General features: G+C 39.5%; 1 protein-coding gene across 8 annotated transcripts in view; it reads left to right on the top strand.

The window, feature by feature from the left end:
- The window catches only part of PCDH15 (protocadherin related 15), a 979840-nt gene that overhangs the window by 636932 nt on the left and 321818 nt on the right, over positions 1–21090 (top strand). For all 8 annotated transcript variants that reach the window (XM_072995260.2, XM_072995261.2, XM_072995259.2 and 5 more), the window contains 2 exons: positions 7603–7722; positions 18860–18970. In XM_072995260.2, the coding sequence (XP_072851361.2) occupies positions 7603–7722; positions 18860–18970 (231 nt within the window). The remainder of the gene's footprint in view (positions 1–7602; positions 7723–18859; positions 18971–21090) is intronic.

Raw genomic sequence — 21090 nt, 5'->3', positions numbered from 1 at the left:
GAAATGGTCCAGTATTGCTGCACAATATTATGCCAGCATTTCCACCAGGAAAAAAGGATGCCAAGGTTTTCATAGCAAATGGCAGCCTATATGTTGCAACACCAACGGCAGCAGTCAGGATGAGTCTACAGGATATCCTTTTGTGGATACAGAAGCAAAATATCTCACAATTATGAACTGGAAGTTTTTTTTTAAAAAAATTTAATATGAGATGGCTGCCTGACCTAACCTGGAGTCTCTCCCTGCAGTCAGAGCAAATTTAAACCCAACAAAATCAGAGTCAAAACAAAACATAGTAATGTGGGAAGGACAAGATCACAGTGAAGGTGAAGATGAGATAGGAAACTGGCAGCCCCTGAATGATTTTTAAAAATAGGGGGGAATGAAATAAAGCTTCAAGGAAGAAGTGAATCCATTGTTAAATGAATTCTTGGTTATGCTTGAAGCAGCAATTCTGAGAGACTAATACAACTGCATTTATACTTTACAAGATGTAAGGCCATAGATACTGCAACAGACTTTTAAAATCCCTTCTTTTGCCTATTTCAGCATTCTATTTTTTTTAATTACCTGAATGGTTTTAAGCTTTGCCTGAATAATTATTGCTAACAATCAAGGTTTGATTGTTAGGTATTTTGCTTTCATTTCCCCTATGTTCCCAAGGGTGCTATCTGTCTGTAAGGGTCAGATAGTATGGAATTAATTAAAAGAAAAGGTGCTTTGTAAATAATGAGTAAAGAATAGCCAGATCTTATCTTTATGCAAGAAACACATCACAGAGAGTGAACACAAACTATGTTAAAGTTTAACAACATGGGGAAAATATATACAGCCACATTGGGAAGGAAAGGGTGGGACCAATTTGAATCAGCCTGTGCATTATTTGATCAGTAAAAAATCATTGGGATTCATCCATTTTATAAGCGGAGCAAATCCTGCTGTAGGTGACTGTGGCAACCCCAGACCTACTGGAGTATCCCACCCTGTAGTTATGCTGCCACCAACCATTCGCTCTACTAAGTCACCCAGACCAGGAATGGATTTTAATAAACAAAAGAACAAGGTTTATTGAAACAACAAACAGGGTAAATAAAAGGATCAGGTAAATAGGATACTGGAACTTGGTATAGTCCCAATCATACACATACAACAGATTGGTTCCCACGGAACACTTTAAGGTAACGCACAGACCCTGAACCTATCAGTTCTGGCTACCTAGATAGAAACCTGAACCTATCAGGTATGTACTATCTGACGAACAGTTGTACCCAGTCTGACCCACAGTCTGACCCACAGACTCCAACTCCACTTCTGCACACCCGCTCCAAATATATATACAGTACAGCTCCTCCCCCCTGATGTCCCGCCTTCCACTCCCCATAGGATGGAACTTTCCCTCCAAACCCATGACAGACAGGTACCATCAGAGCCGTATGTGACAGTGACCATGTAGTGGAGCCTAAGTAAAGTATTGAGTGTTTGGATATGACAAAGCAAGATCAATTACTGCTTAGTAAAATCAAAAACATATTCACTGAGCCAAAACTATATAATATTTAGGAATTCAAACCTCCTCATCCACATTGATCCAAATTATAAAATTGACCTACAAAGTTTATTTCAACAGATTATGTTAGAGCTAAGAAAGTGGGAGACACTTTCAGGGGCTACAAATCTCATTTTCAGAAACAAACAAAAAATGGTCAAACATGTTTACAAGTTTCTATTGCTACAACAAGCTAAGAGTTAATGCAAAAATACTCCTATCTGAGAGTATCTCTTCTGTACAATACTGTGGGTAAACCACATTTGAAATTTAACTATTAAGCTAAACAGTTGAAACAGCCATGGCTTGACATACATATATCCATGGTTAGATGTCATATGGAGTCTTCTGTTCTGATAAGGGTCAAAAACAAGTTTTAAGGTTGAGAATCACTTCAAAAACATTAATGTTGCTGTAGGAAAAAAATGGCAAAACATTTACTACTAGAGATATCACGATTAATTTTTTGAAAATGACAAATTCAAACATTCTAGCCATTTAGAAAAATAAAGGGTGATATACAGATTAAAAGACATCCATAAGCCTGCTTTTCAAAAGTAAATAGTTAATGGAACAACTAGGACAGACCTAATATACCTGGATGCAATTGTACAAAACTGTCCATTTTATTGATATATCAGAAGTATGGATGCAAATACTGAGGCCACTAGCAACTTCTGAGATGCTGATCATGCTTATCATGAGATTGTCAGATGGAGTGACTTCCAAAATGTATATAGTTTTAATAGATAATCAATATGGTGATGGTGGTGTTATTACTATTGCTGTGTTTTGAATTTTTGGCTAAAATTCTCCTTTTGATAGACAGCAGAACTACAGAGATTCTCAGAGGAGAATAGCTTCCACTTCTTCAATTGTCCACCCCTTATCTCATTAACTGGCACTTATAGTCTCAGTAACTCACTCTGAGGCATTAATGGTAGAAAAAAATTAAAATGCTTCATAACTTATAGTTGTGAACATCAAACAACAAATTAACAAACAGACAACAAGTAACAGACTTCTAACAGAGAGGGAAAATAGAACACTTGGCAGAGAGGTAGGGCTTACTTTGAATTCTGAGGCTGGTTAGTTCTGGATGGATTAACAGTTACCCCAGCCCAGGCTGTAAAAGAGGAAGCTATTGGAGGTTTGGGGAGCCTGCAAGGAAGACAAGGAGAGAAATGGACAAAGAGAGCATGTGAAGGACTGAGGTAGTCATGGAGAGTTCAGTGGAGACAGCAGGAGACTGGAGCTGAAAAGCAGGCTAATGCCTTAGAGTGGGTAAGTAGAGTTGGCAGTCCATCAGTCTACTCCTGCTTTGCTGGATTCTCTTTAATTGGTGCGCCTTCCCCAACTGAACGTAACACTCCTTGAGGTAACAACAGTCAAGCACTTTAGTTTATGTCCAAAGGATATTAGCCTACTGTGGGTCAAAAGGAAAACCTGCCAGCATACCCAGGGAGACCCCAACTACAAGGACTCAACTGAGAAAGTGGAGGTATCAGAGAGAGTTTAAAAGATTGCACCAGATGGACCAGGACCCGAAAGAAGGAAGGATTATGCTGGAAGTCATTCCCCTTTTTATGTGTGCTTGAAGATTAGTGTCACCAGAGCTAAGGTGGAACCACTTACAGTAGGTGTGACTAAGGGACTGGACTATAAGGTTAAGAGAAGTGCCCTTTGGTCCAATGACTCCCTTGTAAATAGTATTACACTAAAGATTTCACTGTTTGTAAATGATTTTGAACTTTCCTTATGATGTCCAGCATGACATCTGTCTGCCTATGGCCAGACTGAGCGACTTCACAGTGAACAGTGAAATTGCCTCCAGCCATGGAAAACACAATTCTGGGCTGTAACACTAATGGAAAAACGTTTGTTATAATATTAATTTAGGGCTTGCCCGAGAACCTTACATCTCCAAAGATGGGAAACAGTTCCTCAAAATACACACACTGTTAGTTTCTAGTTTTTAAGCTGTGTCCCCAAAAACTAACCATGGGAAATCCCTTTTAAAAAGCCGTTTGTTTCAGATAATAGAATAGCTAGAGTTCCTTGGCATTTCTTATTTCCTCCTTTCTTTTCTGGAAACCCAGGATGAGGAATGATTGTCTACTAAACAAGACCCCTTCATCCATTTGTCTTCTTCCTTTCATGAACTGATCAGCTGGCTATGCCAGGTTGTCGAAGCAACAGTTGGGTCTACTGCACCTTCAGCTTCCCACCGTCTTCCCAGAGCAGAGGATGTTGCCAGTCTCTCTCTTTGTCCCTTTCCTATTTTTTGTAGACATTCAGACATCTGAAAGTGAGCTATTACTAGCATTGTAGGAATGTCCCCCATTCTTACGTTTGTTATCCTTTCCCAAGCCTACTGAAGTTTCATGAGAATTTCAAGAGAAAAAGACATTGGAAAATATTACTTAATGAAATACAGTAAAATGACAAATAAATCTGTTTCTGCAGATTGTTCAAGAGCAGTCATGTTTGAGATAAATGTGTTCCCAACTCTTTTTGAAATATTCCTGCAACTGATATTTGAACTAATCACCTTGTGTGAAGATGATACAATAGTTATCTCCTTGGGGATAGATTTATGAAAGCAATTAATTTGAACCGAGGAGAGAGAAAGCCAACTTTATCGTTCCATCCTGTTTCCCCATCAGAGGTCAGTGGCAAGCAAATAACATTCACTAAGTACAGTATCTGATGACTTTTTGGAAAAATATGTAGTGAACCCTGCTCATCTCTGCCCACAAGACTAGCTGTAAATAGACTTGATTCTATTATTGAGTTGTATCTTTGTTCTGAATTTAATGGCTTGTTGAAGGAACAAAGGCAGATTTCAAAATAAAAATAAGAGAACATCTTCTGTGAGGACCAAAATATCCTTCAGTGATTTCCTGTGTACTTTTATTTAAATGAAAAAGCTTACAGGGAGGGCAACAAGCAGTCATTAAGAAAAAATGAAATAAAAGCTTCGGAAGGCATGGACACATCAAAGGCAAAGGAGGAGTGGAAGAATTCTTGAAGGCTTTCATGGCTGGTTGTTGTGGGTTTTTCCGGCTCTTTAGCCATGTTCTGAAGGTTGTTCTTCCTCATGTTTCACCAGAGCACAGAGTTCATTATCCATGTTTAACATCACTTTACAAAAATTTAAGATGTACAGCAAACATAAGTTCAACAAAAACAGCAACATATAACAAGCAAATATCTTGTGGCTGATTGACTCATTGTTCCTTAATTGTCTTGTGACTGTTGACTCAGTGATGACACCAGAACTCATGCAGTTTTTCAGTAATCAGTTGCTTTGTCTCTTATTTACCTGACTGAAGTCCAGAAAGGCCATAGCTGCTTTGTTGTTTAAGTGCAACTTGTCAATTGATAAGAAATACTTGTAAATTGCTTTCAGATGCTATACTCTTCCTTTTTGTTAAGAGAAACTATATAAGCTGTGTGGCTACTTCATTCAGGACTAACCCTGCTACTTCATTCAGGACTAGCCCTTGACTCTTTGTATTGGACGTGCCTTTCACTGGTGAAATAAACTATTTCTGCCTGTTTCACTGCCTCACTCACTGCTATTGATCTACCTCCACCCTCACTGCAACAATAAACTTCCAGGGGAACATTTATCTCACCTTCTGTACTTACCCTTCCTTTCCTGGGCAGCATCTCAGCAAAATTATGAGTGAGAAGGATCTTCGGATTGTCATAGATCACAAGCTAAATATGAGCCAACAGTGTGATGTGGCTACAAAAAGGGCAAGTGCTATTTTAGGCTTAATTAATAGAAGTATCATTTCCAAATCCTGCGAGGTACTAGTTCCCCTCTATTCAGCACTGGTTAGGCCTCACCTTGAGTATTGTGTCCAGTTCTGGACACCACACTTCAAGAAGGATGCTAACAAATTGCAACAAGTTCAGAGGAGGGCAACAAGGATGATCAGGGGGCAAACCAAGCCTTATGAGGAAAGGCTGAAAGAACTGGGTATGTTTAGCCTTGAGAAAAGAAGACTGAGGGGGTGATATGATAGCACTTTTCAAATACAGTGGTGCCCTGCATAGCGATTAATCCATTCCAGAATGAACGTCGCTATCCGGATTTGTCGCTATGCGGGGCGAACCCATAGGAACACATTAAACTCTGTTTAATGTGTTCCTATTGGGGAAAAACTCTCCGGTAACGAAGATTCCCCCATCCGGCTGCCATTTTCGCTGCCCGGTAAGTGAGGGCAGGGCGCGAAAACGCTGTGGGTGGCCATTTTCTGCACCCGGTGGCCATTTTGGAACCGCCGATCAGCTGTTTTCTAAACATCGCAATGCGAAGATCGGTAAGCGAAACGCTTACTGATCATCGCAATACGATGTTTAACCTATCTAAACATGGCAATGCGATCGCATTAGCGATCGCAAAAAATGCGTCGCTATGCAGATTCGTCATTAAACAGTGCACTCGTTAAGCGAGGCACCACTGTATTTGAAAGACTGTCAAGGGGAGGGGCAAGATCTGTTCTCGATCATCCCAGAGCGCAGGACACATGACAATGGGCTCAAGTTAAAGGAAACCAGATTTTGGTTGAATTTCAGGAAAAACCTCCTAACTGTTAGAGCAGTACAACTATGGAACCAGTTACCTTGGGAGTTGGTGAATGCACCAACACTGGAAGCATTCAAGAAAAACATAGATAATAACCTGACAGATATGCTTTGATTGTATTCCTGCATTGAGCAGGGGGTTGGACTTGGTGGCCTTGTAGGCCCCTTCCAGCTTCACTTTTGCATGATTCTATGATTCTATCTAGCTAAGCTCACAGAAGCCCAGGGAAGCTAAAAGTTAGCATGATGTTTATGGAAGGCCATAGAAACTATAGATGTGGGGAGAGACCTTAAGAGTCATTGAGTTAATCTTCAGCCAGAGCAGGAAATTCAATAAGGTGCATAATATCATGGCACGGAACAGTTTCTTTTTTGTCTGAAAGTTAATTCATGGCAACTGGACTTCTTTCTTGTTAGGTTGAAACATTTCACTATTCATCCAAGCAGCTTCTTCAGTCTGAGGAGAGTTGGTAGGAGATCCCTGATATATCTAACATAGAGGATATATCAGGGATCTCCTACCACCTCTCCTCAGAATGAAAATGCTGCTTGGATGAGTAGCGAAACATTTCAACCTAACAAGAAAGAAATCCAGTTGCCATGACTTAACGTCCTGATAACCACACCTGGATGACTGAGAATCTTCACAGATAGGTTCCTTTTTAAATTGCAGATCCTATAATCTGCAGCAGCTTCATTGTTTTCTCTGGACTATTTGAAGACACCTTTCAAACAAATTTCAGCTCTTTGCAAGTATCCAGAGATCAAGCATTAACACAATTGCAAGATTTACCTAGAATATTTCGTTTCTATATTTGTGAGATCCTGTCAAACTGTATTGGCTTCTCTCATTAGCTAATCACATGAAAGGGCTTGTTTATTTGCAAAATAATTGGCCAAAATGGGCTGCATGTTTCATTGTGTAAGGCTATAGACTTATTTTTTGGTTTTGCAATGAAATCTTAGAATTGAAGCCAACTGATGGGCTAAATGCGCAATGGGTGCAATATTTAGAATCTTAGTATAACCAGGTCAACTGAGTAAACTTTTGGAGTCTTGATAGGTTCCAATATTGTCCTCATTTTAGCTCCTAGTTAAAAATTTGACTATTCACTCAAGCTTTTGAATCTTCATTACTATAGTATGAATTATTACTTGTTGGATTATGGGTCCTGTTTGGATTTTGTGAGTTGTTTTCGTAATTGTTTCATGCTGCTCTAATTTATTGTTTGTACTTGCTGTAAGATCTTGAAAGATAGGGTGGGATATAAATATCCCAATAAGTAAAATAGGTAATAAATATTAATGTATGTTCAAGTTGGGATTAGAAAATGCCATCGTATTCAACAGGTAGAATTACTGGAAAGTCGATACATCACATTATGATTTAAAACAATAATGTGGCCTTTCTTTCTTTCAAGAGCTTCTAAGCATGCATATCATTTTTGTTGTTGCAGTTAACACCAGTTGGAACCACCATCTTTACAGGATTCTCTGGGAACAACGGTGCTACGGACATAGATGATGGTCCCAATGGCCAGATAGAGTACATCATCCAGTACAATCCCAATGATCCAGTATGTGACATTTTTCTTTTTAATAATTATTTAGTGAACAGAAATAAGATATAAAACCATTGCTGAATAAGTCAAAATTGACTTGATGGAACATAATTATTGTTTATTATTTATCTTTTACATTCAAAATCACAGTCCATCTGTCTGCTGCAAAAATGGTTACCAAATTCCTTCAAATAGAAGAATAAATTGTGTACCAATAAATTAGTTGAAATTGTGTTGCTTAGCATAATAAATTGCATTAGAGCAGAACCATTGACTCAGTGAGGGTTTAGTGAGTCAACACCTCCATAAGTTCCATTGATTTCCAGTAGGTTTACTCTAACTGCATAATATGTTGCAGTTAGAGTAGGCCAATTTAAATCAGTGGAATTTACAGAAGAGTTGGCTTGCTAAATCCCCATTGCATCAATGGGCTACTCAAGTGCAATTTACTATACTAAGCAACATTTAGTCCACTGTATTGTTATGTAGTTCATCCCTCTGCTTTCTGAGGAAAGTAACCATTTGGTAACCATTTTGAAACATACAAATGAATGTAAATGAACTAACTCCCCTTCCAAAACTCAGATCGCATAGAGACAGCAGCCTGTAGAGGAGCAAGTGTTGGCTTGCTTCTGGATTATAGAGAGCAAAATTTGTATTGTGTGAGAGTTTTAATTAGCAGTGTTCCTTGCTTGAGAAACATGGCTTAATTTTTTATTAAAACTGTTCATAGTTTGGAGGTAAAATGTTTTAACCTGCCTCATGTGTTTACGTAACAAAAGATTGGAAGTATTATGCCATAGTAACATTCTGCTCAGATCGAGGTTGTTGCACTCAGTAACAAATCTGGGTTTATCTTTGTTTAATGTATAAAATACTTCTTTTAAAATCCCCTCAAATTACTTACGCATCTTATACACAGGAGAAGTAAAATTTCTAATGTAAGATTATAGAAGTATATGCATTTATGTTTTCCCAGTTCTGTAATAGGTCACGCTACATGTCCAAATAAAACATTTAAAAAGCTCTTTTGAATGAATGCATTGTGAACAGTTCCTCCCTGTACAGTTCTAAAACAGCAGAGAAGAATCACAAGTTTCTTCTTTGTGGTCTCTGTGAATGCACACCAAGGGGTTAAGTCTGCGCCTGCACAGAGATCTCTGGAATATTTCAGAGCTTTATGCTGTTTGCACAATACACTGCCCCCTCAGTCCACGAGGCCCACCCACCCTCAGAGTTACCTCAGTTCTTTTTTGCCACCGCCGCATGAGGTCTCCTCTTCCAAGCTGCTGCTCTTTTGTCGTTTCAGACTCCTGAAAAATAACATTTCTTCATTATTCCTTCATTGCTTCCTTTCATCTATTGTAAGAGAATATTATTACGGCCCCCACCTCGTTCCGCCCAGTTTCTTTTTTCTCCCATTCCCGCCATTTATGGCACACACCCTCTTCAAAAAGTGTGCCAAGTGCCCTAACAAGATCGCCGCTACTGACGGCCATAAAACCTGTTTGCTTTCCCTGGGGGAATTGCACCAGACCTTTTCTTGCTCAGTCTGCAGAAGCTTTCACAAACAGGCACTTAAGCTTAGAGAGCAACACCTGAGATCCTTCCTTTGGCAGACGTCTCTCCAGCCTCCTCTATGGAAGTTATGCCTAGCGTGGAGACCCCAGTCCAACCTTGCACCTGTTGCCTCGCCGACCCCTTCCAAGGCATCCCAAAGATCTAAACATGCATCTAAGGCAACATCTTCAACTAAAGCAGCCCTTACTGCTAAACCTTCTCTGGCTTCTACCCAGTCTAAGCCTAAGAAAAAGAAAAAATCTTCTGAGTCACACCCTTCACCTGCGGCAGATTTCCCTATATGGGAAGAACTTACCATCCAAATTTATTCCTCGGAGGATGTGCTTACCATTCCCTCAGCCCAACTGGAGTCTCCCATTCTCACTCATTTCCCGATTTCATCAGGCACTGCCGAAGTTACTTTGGTACATACATCACTGCATTCAAGCCCAGTCTCTACTGTTCACTCTGTTTCACCTAGCAATCATGACTCTACCAGTTCCTCAGTCCTCTCCTCCCAGGAGGAGGTCGAGAAAGGAAAGACATCTAACGGAACAAGATGATGATGATGATGACAGACCCATGACACCTATTGGGTCCTTTGTCTCTAGAGAGCTGTCGAAAAAGCATAGACATGCTAAGAGGGTCAGACTCTATGATTCACCAAAGTACTCTGAACACATCTATAGACACTCTCAATATCGAGCACTCATTGGAACCATCGCTGTCAAAGGCATTACTACTGCAATGACTACGACACTTCAGATTCATCTTTTTCTCCTCAGTACCATCACTGGTACCAGGATGATCTTAGATGCTCATCCTCATCGGATTCTGATTCAATACCATCATCTCCAGTACCGACGTGCAAATCTTGTAAATGGCATGCTGACTCACCCCGTGCTCAGTTGGCAGCACCTAAGAGCTGCATTGTTCCCACCCATGCTCAGTACAGGCACATGATCCAACTAGACCTGCTGAAAATCAGGCTTTGGATACCAGACACAAGGATCAGTCTAAGTGTCAATCCTCTTCAGTACCGCAGTCTAATCCCCCAGTACCACAACCTATGCCGCTACCAACTCAGCAAGCCTAATCAAAATCAAGGCATACCACTTCTTATTGATGCCTCCACGATACTACCCTACCTCCAGCGCCCTCTCTTTGCTCTTCAATATCAAATTCTTCCCACTCCTCCGTGGTACAGGAGTCTCCACCTAACTTGCCTACACCTGACTCGGATTCTAATGCCCTACGGAGGTATGCATGGCTCTGGTCTGCCCAAATTCCTGATGATGTTTGGCTCCGAATAGAAGACTTACCTTTCAGTGGCTCAGGCCTCTTTGATTATAAGACAGATGACATCCTAGAAAACCTGCAAAAATTAAAGAAAATAGCATGGTCATATAATACTCTACCGTACTATAAACCACACCGCCCCAATGGCACCGTCCACTCTCACCAGTACTACCAACCTAAACTATACTATGACAGGAATAGGTACTCTGCCCAAGCATCCTCGTCTTAATACCTAAGAATACCTTTCAGCGCCAACGGACAAAACAGTCCTTTCACTGACAGGATAAAAAGCAAAAATAGATTATACCCACCTCTACTTGCCCATACCAACCTTCTTTCAGTATCCTTAATGTGACTCTTGACCCACTTACTATTATGGACAACAATCACCACGGACAAATGGGTACTTACCATCATTGCCACAGGGAACGCCATCAAGTTCATTTCCACACCGCCTCCACGGTTCATTCTAATATCACTGTCCAGCATCCTTCTTCAGGAAGCAACAACACTGAAGAAATGACACTTGGCTTCAATGTAAAGCGGTGACTATACAGCTTGTATAACAGTGTAAATATGCTGTCCCCTAAAAATAACACAAAACACAGCCATTAATATCTAAACCTCTGGCAACAAAAGTGAATGCACTCCTAAGTGTCAATGTCCAAATTGGGCACAAAGTGTCAATATTTTGTGTGGCCACCATTATTTCCCAGCACTGCCTTAACCCTTTTGGGCATAGAGTTCACCAGAGCTTCACAGGTTGCGCAATAGGGTTTAGGTCTGCTTGGCCAGTCCATCACCTTTACCCTCAGCTTCTTTAGCAAGGCAGTGGTCATTTTGGAGGTGTGTTTGGGGTCGTTATCATGTTGGAATAATGTTCTGCAGCCCAGTCTCCGAAGGGAGGGGATCATGTTCTGCTTCAGTATGTCACAGTATATGTTGGCATTCATGGTTCCCTCAATAAACTGTGACTCCCCAGTGCCGGCAGCTCTCCTGCACCCCCAAACCATGACACTTCTACCACTATGCTCGACTATAGGCACAGCACACTTGTCTTTGTACTCCTCACCTAGTTGCTGCCACACACGCTTGACACCATCTGAACCGAATATGTTTTTCTTAGTCTCACCAGACTACAGGACATGATTCCAGATATCCATGTCCTTAGTCTGCTCATCTGCAGCAAACCGTATGCAGGCATTCTTGTGCATCATTAGAAGAGGCTTCCTTCTGGGACGACAGTTCTGGAGACCAATTTAATGCAGTGTGTGGCATATGGTCTGAGCACTGACCCCTCACCCCTTCAACCTCTGCAGCAATGCTGGCAGCACTCATACGTCTATTTCCCAAAGCCAAACTTTGGATATGGCACACTCATATCCATGGCATGGGCACTCAATCTCTTTGGTTGACCATGGTGAGGCCTGTTCTGAGTGGAACCTGTCCTGTGAAACCGCTGTATGGTCTTCGCCACTGTGCTGCAGCTCAGTTTCAGGGTTTTAGCACTCTTCTGATCACCTAGGCCATCTTTATGTAGAGCAACAATTCGTTTTTTCAGATCCTCAGATAGTTTATTACCATGAGGTGCAATGTGAAACAGTCTAAGAGAGTGAGAGCGATAACACCTGCTCCCCCTTTACACCTGAGACTTGTGACACTAATGGATTCTGTGACACCTATGGTGGAATGCCCACGTCACTCCTGTCCATCATATGGAGCTCAAGTGCAGGAGCCTATGATAGGACAGGAAGGGTGGAGTTAAAGTGACAGACAGTTAAGGAGAAGGAGAGATAGGGAATGAAAGGGAGAGGGTTAGGACATTGAATTGAGAGAGTTAAAACTGAGATTGGAAAGTTGGAAGGTTATAAGGTTATAGAGAATAGGAAAGAGTTAAAAGGAATAGAGAATAGATAGATGGTCAAAGAATATTGTTAAAGTGGTTATTGTGAATTAAAGCACATACAAGGAAACGTAGTCAAATGAATGATCCCCAACAACTCTGATTTACTTCTGTGATTTACCAACTAAAAGATCAATAAACCTGTTGCATTGGCAGCATGTGTCTGAGATACATATATTTGGTATAGTGTGGACTAGATCCACTGGTGGCAGCATAAAAAGAGGAAACACATCCAGAGGGTGGACTAGTGTTTGGGCAGCATAAAAAGAGGAAACACATCCAGAGGGTGGACTAGTGTTTGGGGAGAAAACCAGAGCAGGAAAATGGCAACTTGGGCCCAATTTGGACATTGTCACTTAGGGATGTACTCACTTTTATTGCCAGCAGTTTAGACATTAATGGCTATGTGTTGCGCTATTTTGAGTGGACAGCACATTTACACTGTTATACAAGCTGTATACTCACTGCTTTACATTGTAGCCAAGTGCCATTTCTTCAGTGTTGTCACATGAAAAGATATACTAAAATAGTTATGAAACGTGAGGGGTGTACTCACATCTGTGATATACTGTATATATGTATGTATGTACAGAAGACAAGAATGACCATTAGTCTCATACACCATTCTCCAGCCTAGCATATAGAACATTTAATAAGGCCTAGAACTTGGTTTGAGAAAAGAAGACTCTTTGGAAAAGACCCTGATGTTGGGAAAGTGTGAAGGCAAGAGGAGAAGGGGACGACAGACGACGAGATGGTTGGACAGTGTCATCGAAGCAACCAACATGAATTTGACCAAACTCCAGGAGGCAATGGAAGATTGGAGGGCCTGGCATGCTCTGGTCCATGGGGTCATGAAGAATCGGACACGACTTTACAACTAAACAACAAAGAACTTAATTACCCTAAGAAAGAGGTGGATGTAATCACATCAGCATTCATATGTATGGAGTAAAGGTTCTGTTTCATTGTGAGGAAGGGGATTATCAAATATCCCCTTATTTCTAAGAGGGGGATGTGCATTCCACATCCCACCATATAACTGTTCTCTGCTTCATATACCGTATTTTTCGCACCATAAGACGCACTTTTTCCCACAAAACGGGGGTGGAAAGTCTGTGCGTCTTATGGAGCGAAGAAAACAGATTATATTTTCCTGTTTTCTTCTCCTAAAAAATGGTGCGTCTTATGGAGCGAAAAATACGGTACTCTGTGTGAACTGGTCCTAAGTGACCCAAAGATTTAGTGTGACATAGATACAGTATATGGTACTAAAACATTTTTCTTGTTTCTAGCATGTATGTTTGGTTGGTTTGGGCATAAGAACCTTTTATATTAGTGTTAACATTGGGTTAAGAATTTAGTCTTTTGTTTTTTAATTTGTCATGAAGATTTCAAACCAGTTAATTCAAGTCAATTTAATTCCAATTAAGTTACAGGATGGTATTTTTAAAAGGTTTCCAAGGTGGTATACTTCAAAATGTCTATTTTTAAGAGGGAAGCATTAAAAAAAAAACCATTGTAATAGAAAAGTAGTTGAGGGTCAAACAGTAGATTATGCTCAAGATCACAACCCACAGAAAACTTTCTGCTAATTAAACATTTTCTGCACAGTTATTTATATCTAATATTTGATTTTATAGAGACTGGGTTTTTTTTTGTTCCAATAATTACTGTTATACCCAGGTATGAATCTAAGAACAAGGCACGAGAATTTTGAAAGTAAGTGCATTTTAGAAGAAAAATAAAGAATAATTGTTATAATCTTGGGTGCCTCATTATTCCAAGATAATATTCGGCCCACCTGCATTGTGATAGAAATTATTCAGAATCTACGATTGAACCCAATTTTACTTTTAGTATTGCTGAAGCAATATTTTTTTAAAAAAATGAAAGAGGAAAATGATTGTCACGTGCTTTTTTTATTAGTATAACTACAGTCCCTATTATGTTATTTATTATACTTAGTCAGAAGTGTTCCCACCTCCCATGAGCAGAGGTACCGTGTTTTCCCCAAAATAAGACAGGATCTTATATTAATTTTAGCTCAAAAAAAAGCAGTAGGGCTTATTTCAGGGGATGTTTTATTTTATTTTTCCATGTACAACAATCTACATTTATTCAAATACAGTCATGTCATCTTCTGGTTGCTGCACAATGGTGGAGGGCGGGGTTTCACTTAACTAGGGCTTATTTTTGGGGTAGGGCTTATATTACAAGCATCCTGAAAAATCATACTAGGTCTTATTTTCAGGTTAGGTCTTATTTTGGGGGAAACGGGGTAGTATATGTTTTACTCCCAGCAACTTTACCAGTGATACAAGTTATATTGTACAGATGGAGGGACTGTTCATAAGCAAAAGATAATATTCAGTAGGAGCTGGTTGCAAGTTCTCACATATAACATATGAGGTTCCTAAACCCATGTCTTGAATGCACCATTTCAGACAGCAGATTAATGTTTCTATAATGGCGTCTCCCTCCCACCCCCAATTGCTATGACACCACATATATAAAAAAAGCAGTGTGCCTGATCTTCCCCCCTTTTTTCATACAAAGATGAATTTCATCAGCTTCATGATAAAGTGGAAACATGCAAACAAAAATGTGTACCCTTTTCTGCTCTTTGTGAGAATTGTCCACCTGGCCGATGCTGATAATTACTCTTTGCATATGGACATCTGTCCATTCTCAATTTCTCCAACATCTCCAGTGTCTAAAAACAACAACAGGCCCAGTTCACACATTTCGTAGCAGACTTCCTATGGCACAGGTACATTTCTTCTTCACTGCAAAGAACGTAATGTGTGGAATGGGTGACTGAACCAGTGTAGTATAGTGTAGTGTACAGAGGAACGGATTAAGATTTAGGAGACCTGGATTCAAATCCGAACCTGCTTGTGGGAATTGACTGGGTTTGTCCATGGTAAAACCTCTCCTTAAATATCTCTGAAAACTCTATTAAGGTTGTTGTAAGTGAAATGGCACATACCATAACAAATTAACAGTCTTTCTGCACAGTCAGTACACACTTCATTCACACTTTCTTTTTGTCTTTGTTTTGGTGAAAGAATTATACATATGGAACAGTTTATAGACAGATAAACTAAACTCACACTGATGTTTACTGTGCAATGTAGGCCAGTGGTTCTGAATCATTGGTATGCATACCACAAGTTGGACATAAAAATAATATAGATGTCAAGCTTTCATTTTCTTTAATTATCAGATTATTGTTATTCTTTCTATTGGAGTCAAAACAATCATACTGCAGCAACTTTTAATTTCTGCTTTACAGTTACAGTAGCTATGAATTTTTACTCAGTTGTATTATTACAATTTTCAAGTAGTAATTGTGTTATTACTTTTCTTTCTGTTTACTCCCAACAGTGCTACTAACATTTTTATGTACTTAAAACCCTCTGTAAGTAAGGGTCAGTATGCTGTTCAATATCTACATGGGCACAACGTTAGTTGCAGAAGCTGCTGCAGCTATTTGATGAGGTGGTGGTCATGTTTCTGGCTGTGTGCAACAGGCACCTCATCAGCACACTGCAGCAGTTTCCATAATTAGCAATCACAAATATTTAACAAGATACAGGTCAATAACATAATATCAGAAAATATATGAATGCTCTTCTCAGAAGAATAAAACGATGTAATTTAATTTCTGTAATGGTGAGTCATAATTCTTTGAAAGAATAATTGATGTGACTTTGGAGAGATATTTGGCGAGATATGAAGATTGGAAAACCACTGAGGTAAAGGATGGGCAGAGATATTATTCCTCTAACATGTAAAGTCTATTTCCACAGGTAAATATTTGAAACAAAGTACCAGAATCACAGGAAGTGTGTGTCAGGTGCATCTTTTTTGGAATTTCAGAATTAGGGTGCTGCTACAGAAGAATCTACCGAATTTCACACCATCTATTTATTTACTTATTTATTTTAAATATTTTTACCATGTCTTTTTCCTTTAAAAGGACCCAAAGTGCCTTACATCATTAAAAGACAATATTTAAAGCTAAAAACAGTTAAGTACAGTATTTTTCTGTGTATAAGATGCTACTTCTTCTTAAAATCATTACACTAAAAATTGAGGGGTGTCGTATACACGGAAGTAAGCTGAGAACATGGAGCGAACAAAACTGCCCATATCTTGTTTCTGTAAACAGGCTTCCTTCAATCATGAGGCTTAGCTTCCTACAATCAGGAGACTTAGCTTCCTCCAATCACAAGTCTTAAGGAACTGACGTCAGCTGATGCTAAACAAACCAATCGGAACACACCTTGTTGGAGGTGAAGCCTGTAGGCTCAGATGCAACAGGGACTCATGAGTGTTCTGAGCCCAGAGGCTGAATATTCAAAGCTAAGTTTTCTTAATTTTGGGGTTAGAAAGTGAGGGGAGGTTTTCTTATAAATAGAGGCATCTTGTAAACGGAAAAATATGGTATACAAATGCTAAAAAGGATCAAGCAAATAGCGCACTAAAAGACAGTAAACAAAAGAATACCAAAAGTACATTTCAAGGAGCAAAGTCCAACCATCCACTTAGGCAGCCAGTCATTAATTATTTAATTAAAAACTGCCTTACTATTATGAGCAGTTCTTTGAAAGGCCTCTATTACTGCTGAGAAATCAATGTAATGCTTCTCACCTGGTGCTCTACTGTTTTTATTTTTTATTTCTCAAAAAAAGTGTGCTGTCAAACAAGTTCTTACCTGCATGTACAGGTTAGCACTCGTGTAAACCTTTTGAGTAAAAAAGAAAACACCGTCTTCTCCAACTTATCATTTCTTTCTTTAAAGAATGTGTGCTCTCCATCACTTATGTACAGTGCACTTCTGCATGTCTGTTTCCCTGTCTCCAATTACCAAATGTGCCCAAGATGCAAACAGAATTCCCCTAGGACAATTTACCACAAGCTCTAGCTATCTCCATGGATATTAGAGCAATACTATTCAGGCCTGATCTCGGATTTTTCAAAGAGAAATTGCAGCAGTAGTAGAACTAGAATATTGGATAGACTCTGTAACGGCCTCCTTCTACCTCACCAAGGAAGGTCGCTACGTCACTCCACTGTTACTCTTCTGGTAGTCTGCCACCAACCATCCACTGCAATAAGTATCTTCAGGCCGGAATGGATTTCAAACAAAATAACTAAAGTTTATTGATTGGTACATTAAGATTGGTATAACAAATAAATCAGGTAATCACATAAAGAAAGGCTCTAGCTCACACAGACTCATATCTCCACACAATCTGATCACTATCTCATTTCAACACTCACAGATCCTGATCTGCCCTTCACACACATTCACACCCCTATATATCCCAGCTCCTCCCCCTGATGTCCCGCCTTCAGACCACCATTGGATGTTAACACTCCAGCCTAAACCTTGAAGGACAGGTGACATCATAGCTGTTTGTAACATAGAATATTGGGTAGACTCCAATTCATATAGGCCCTTTGTAGGTTGACACATACCAACTTAACAGTTTGACAACTTAGTGGCAATGACAGGCTCAGATACTACTTACTAAAGGGCATGGGCAGGCTGCTACAGAGAATGTTGTGCTTCAGATGGGTGGGGCTTCAGTAATTTAGGACTTTGAAGATCAGTACCAGCATCATGAAATCTGCCTAGAAAAAGTGAGGCGACTAACAGAGCTCTTTTAAGATTGATATTCCATGGTTCTTGAGTGTGGTACCTGTTAGTATCCTGGTGACCACGTTTGTTACCCATGTAACATCAGGATTATTTTCAAGGGTAGCCCCACATAATGTGCATTATAATGAGTCAGTTGAAAAGAGTATGAGTCACAGTGGCCAAGCTATCTCTGTCCAGTAATGCCAGTAACTTGGTAATGTAATGTCACTCCATTCTACTCAGGCCACTTGGGCCTCTTGTAACAAAGCTAGGTCAAGGAATATCCCAAAACAATACACCAGGAAGAAAGCAGAATGGGCTGTCTGCTCCAGTCTCAGATGTGAGCAGAGTTCAGAACTTCTGTCTTGTCACAATACAGTTTGAGTTTATTGGCCCTCATCTAACCCATTATTGCTTCAATGTTCTGATTCTGAATTTATTATTGAAATATGGTCTGAGTATTGTTGTTTTGGTGGTTTTTAAGAAGGTATCTTCTTTCATGAGAATGACAAAGCTCTATTTTCATTAGTCAACCCCCTTTCCCCACTTTTTGAATCAATTCTAACACTATTCTCATTTCAAATGTGACAAAAGATAAGAGTATTGCCAGCAGGTGTAAAGTGATGTACATTATTGAGTTTCCATTAGTTGCTGCTGCCTGATCTTCTGACATTGATTGCATCAGTGTTTCCTATGAAGCTATTTTTCCTTTCCTACCCCATCCTGCTGTCTTTCAGACCTCAAACAGGACTTTTGACATTCCTCTTACATTGTCCGGAGCAGTAGTTTTGCGTGAGAGGCTAAATTATGAAGAAAAAACCCGCTATTTTGTCATTGTGCAAGCAAATGTAAGTATGGCAAATGCAAATGTAATAGATGTTTTGACAATAAGGACAACTTTAAATGCTCATCCAGATCTTAAAATCATTATATGCATAACATTGATTAGCAATTCTGGTGCCTTTGATGTAAATAACTGTTCGTTGCTGCACAGAGGATATTTCTGTGACTTTACATATGATAAGACATTTAAAGTTGTCGTTATTGAGAAAATCATCCATAGTTTCTCAAGAGAAAATCCACTCATTAATGTTCTTGATTTGGTTTCTGCAGTGTCAGGTGTTCGGGCTGGCTTTGTGTCTAAATAAGCCATCATAGATGTGATGCTCTAAATAGAGCTTACGTTTCAGTGGAGGAAGTTAAGAAAATACATTATAGAACCTTAGGAGATGTCACATTTTGGTGAGATAAGTGATAAGTATGAAGACCAGCCCTTTCTCTTTGTCATGTCATACTATCTTTTAATGTATACTCTAGTTATAAAGGTGCTGGTGTTCAGATGCAAAATGGCATTTTCAGACTATAAACTGTAAAAAGAAATATTTGTGTGTAGCATTTTTATGGCACGTGTTTATACCCAATCTAGGCTCAAAAATAAAGTGTCATTTATATCTAGGATATATTTTGATTGGGATACCCCTTGAGAATAAGGCAAGAGTTCTCCTAAATTATCTCTTTAATTGTATTGAATGGTGCATGTGCAATAAGGGCCAGTGAAGGTCTGTTCTTGCTCTTGTTCTATTCATGCAATTAACCTCTGCTACAAACCCTCCTGATCTCCTTCCTTCCTTCAGCCTAATGTCCTTCCTTTTAGTTCTTTAATACTTTGCAAAGCCCCTGTCTCTCCTGAGAGTGAGCTGCTATTTTTGTAACATTCCTCCCCTCCAAATTCTTCTTTCCTCCACTGACTATAAAGCAGCAAAAAGAATATATGAGTTCTTCTATGGTAAGCAAAATAAAATAAGGAGCACACAGTGGTTTTCTGTCCTAATGAATGATTCTATAATTAAAACAGTACAACTTTAAGGAATTAAATGTGTTGGTTATATAAGGAAAGCAGTGCCTATCACCTCCAAATTTACAAGATAAATTTTATGAAAGGGACTGTTGTACATTTTTGTTTCCTCAAATAATATTTGTTGAGGCGGAACCTTTTCCATCTGGAAGGCTGTATTTCTCAAATGATTAATATTAATTTTTTGCCAATATTATAGAAGTCACTTTACTTCCTGTGACAAACCCAGACCTACTGGGATCTATCACACAGTTACTAAGCTGCCACCAACCATTCCCTATAATAAGTCACACAGACCAGGGATGGATTTTTAAACAACAAAAGAATAAGGTTTATTTTAAATACAAACAGGGTAAATAAAACAATCAGGTGAATAAAATAAAGTAACGTGGCTTATTCTCACACACACAAGCATACAGTTTGGTTCACCTAGAACCTTTAACTTAAAGCACAGACCCTGAACCCATCAGTTCTGGCTAACCAACAGACCCCTGAACCTATCAGGGTGGTACTCTGACCCACAGTAGTACCCTGTCAGACACACAGACTCCCACAACAGCTTCTTCTTCCCCAGCTGCTGCTTCGTCCCAACCCAGTGTCTCACAGTCTGTCTCAGCATCTCCTCTTCATCACACAGGCATCACATATTTATACAGTACAGCCCCTCCTCCTGATGTCCCGCCTTCCACTCCCCATAGGATGGAACTTTCCCTCCAAACCCATGACAGACAGGTAACATCAGTGCTGTTATGTAACACCTCCCCTCTTTAAAAGTTGTTTTGTAGGGGGAAAGCTAAAAGTGCTTTTCACCAAAAAAACAACCTGCATAAAATACACAACACCATTTATACATACCATATAATACTTACATATACTTACACTCCAAGTTAACCATAGCAAATATGCATTTAAACATTTTACCATATACAGTACATCAATTTACCTTTATTAATACAAACCAAATTCAAAACCAGGTACATTTTACTTTTTATCAGCATTATATACATATAGTCCATGTTCTTTCGCCGTCTTCAGTCTTCAGGTCTTCTTGATAAGGCGTCAGCAACACAGTTCACTGACCCTCTGACCACCTTCACTTCAAAGTCATAGTCC

This window comes from Pogona vitticeps, chromosome 3 (assembly GCF_051106095.1).
Source record: "Pogona vitticeps strain Pit_001003342236 chromosome 3, PviZW2.1, whole genome shotgun sequence".
NCBI lineage: Eukaryota > Metazoa > Chordata > Lepidosauria > Squamata > Agamidae > Pogona > Pogona vitticeps.
The sequence above is the reverse complement of the archived record's forward strand: the minus strand, read 5'-3'. Positions and strand labels throughout refer to the sequence as shown.